The sequence below is a fragment of the Corvus brachyrhynchos genome, unplaced genomic scaffold (genome assembly GCF_000691975.1).
Source record: "Corvus brachyrhynchos isolate BGI_N302 unplaced genomic scaffold, ASM69197v1 scaffold99, whole genome shotgun sequence".
Taxonomy (NCBI): domain Eukaryota; kingdom Metazoa; phylum Chordata; class Aves; order Passeriformes; family Corvidae; genus Corvus; species Corvus brachyrhynchos.
In genome coordinates this window covers 1,874,157-1,875,550 of record NW_008239778.1, presented here as the reverse complement: position 1 = coordinate 1,875,550, position 1,394 = coordinate 1,874,157, and the positions used below count along the sequence as shown (strand labels likewise).

Sequence of the window (1,394 nt, the reverse complement as noted above, 5' to 3'; positions counted from 1 at the left end):
AACTATAAATCTCAGAAGGAGCCATTCCCAACCTCTCTGTTCCCCTTTCTGTCACCCTCTCCACATGCACAGCACGAAGCTGTCTGAAACCCAGAGCCCAACTTCCCGGCTCCGGCTTATCTCCATAAATTGCACAAAGGCTTATGCCCCTCTTCCATTGCAGCTGACCTTTACTGGCTAATTCTGTGACGCACACACAGCCCCAGCACATGCCATGCCATTTCTGTAGGGCCACAGCGACTTGAAACGAAATTTGGCTTGCAGTGGAGGCCTGTACTGCAGCCAGCCCCGGCTCCTCTTCCCCACCATGGCTTCCTCCAGCTCCGTCAGGCAAGCGTGGATTTGGGTGTACCAGCCCTCAGCTCATCCAAGCACTGCTCTTGCAAATCCCAGGTGTGAATATGGATGCAGACAGCACGGCATCCCCCCCTCCCACTACCCACCCACATCTCCAGCACCCAGCAGGGCCGTGCTGTGGAGAACGGTGCTGCCGTTCATCACTGTCAGCACACAAAGCCCGCGGGCTGCGCTGGTTAATGACCAAAGTGACACGAACAGATGGCGCAGGCAGCGTGCCATGGGGGCACCAGGAAGTGCTGTATCGCTTACATCCTCACAGGGAAGGGATTTGGCAGGGCTGAGGGTGCCAGGGAAAAACACAGCGAATTTTCACCCTCCTCAGGCTCGGCCTGGACAGAGCGCAGCAGATGCCGGAGCTGCCTCGCTAATGCGGCCTGCTGGGGACAGACTGCACTTGCTGCAGCCCCGAGAACGTGCGTGAGGGGACAGGGGACATCGGAGCTCAGCAAACACAGCTTTGGCAGGAGCAGGATGCACGGCTACAGCTGGGACATGGGAGGAGTGACACAGGGAACAAGCTGTATCTGAGTATTTGAGTGTTTGAGGGAGGGTGTCAGAGGCAGGCCCTGCTCAGTGGTGCTGAGCAATGGGATGCTGGAGCTGCAGCTCCACCTAAACGTGAGACATGGGCCTGTTGGAGCGAGCCCAGAGAAGGCAAACCAGATGATTACAGGGGTGGAGTACCTCTCCTAAAAGAAAAAGCTGAGAGAATTGGGAAAAGGTTTTCAGGGTGACCTAATTGTGGACTTTCAGTACCCAAATGGACAAGAAAGATGCAGAAGGACTTTGAATGAGAATTTGTAGTGACAAATGGGGGAACGGCTTCAAACTGAAAGAGTGGGTTTAGATTACACATTAGGATGAAATTCTTTGCTGTGAAGGTGGTGTCACCCTGGCACAGATTGCCCTGAAAATCTCTGACAGCCACGACCCCGGGAATGTTCAAGGCCAGGTAGGATGGAGCTCTGAGCAGCCTGCTCTAGTGGGCAGCATTCCTGGCCATGTCAGGGGGTTGGAATAGGCAGACATTTTCT

The 1,394-nt window shown here is 54.9% G+C and overlaps 1 protein-coding gene across 1 annotated transcript in view; it reads left to right on the top strand.

Annotated features, from left to right (window-relative positions):
• Nucleotides 1–558: 558 nt before the first annotated feature.
• PRKRIP1 (PRKR interacting protein 1 (IL11 inducible)) overlaps nucleotides 559–1,394 on the top strand; it is a 10,255-nt gene continuing 9,419 nt past the window's right edge. Inside the window, exons 1-2 of the mRNA XM_017742967.1 lie at nucleotides 559–598; nucleotides 1,242–1,312. Of these exons, the coding sequence (XP_017598456.1) occupies nucleotides 559–598; nucleotides 1,242–1,312 (111 nt within the window). The remainder of the gene's footprint in view (nucleotides 599–1,241; nucleotides 1,313–1,394) is intronic.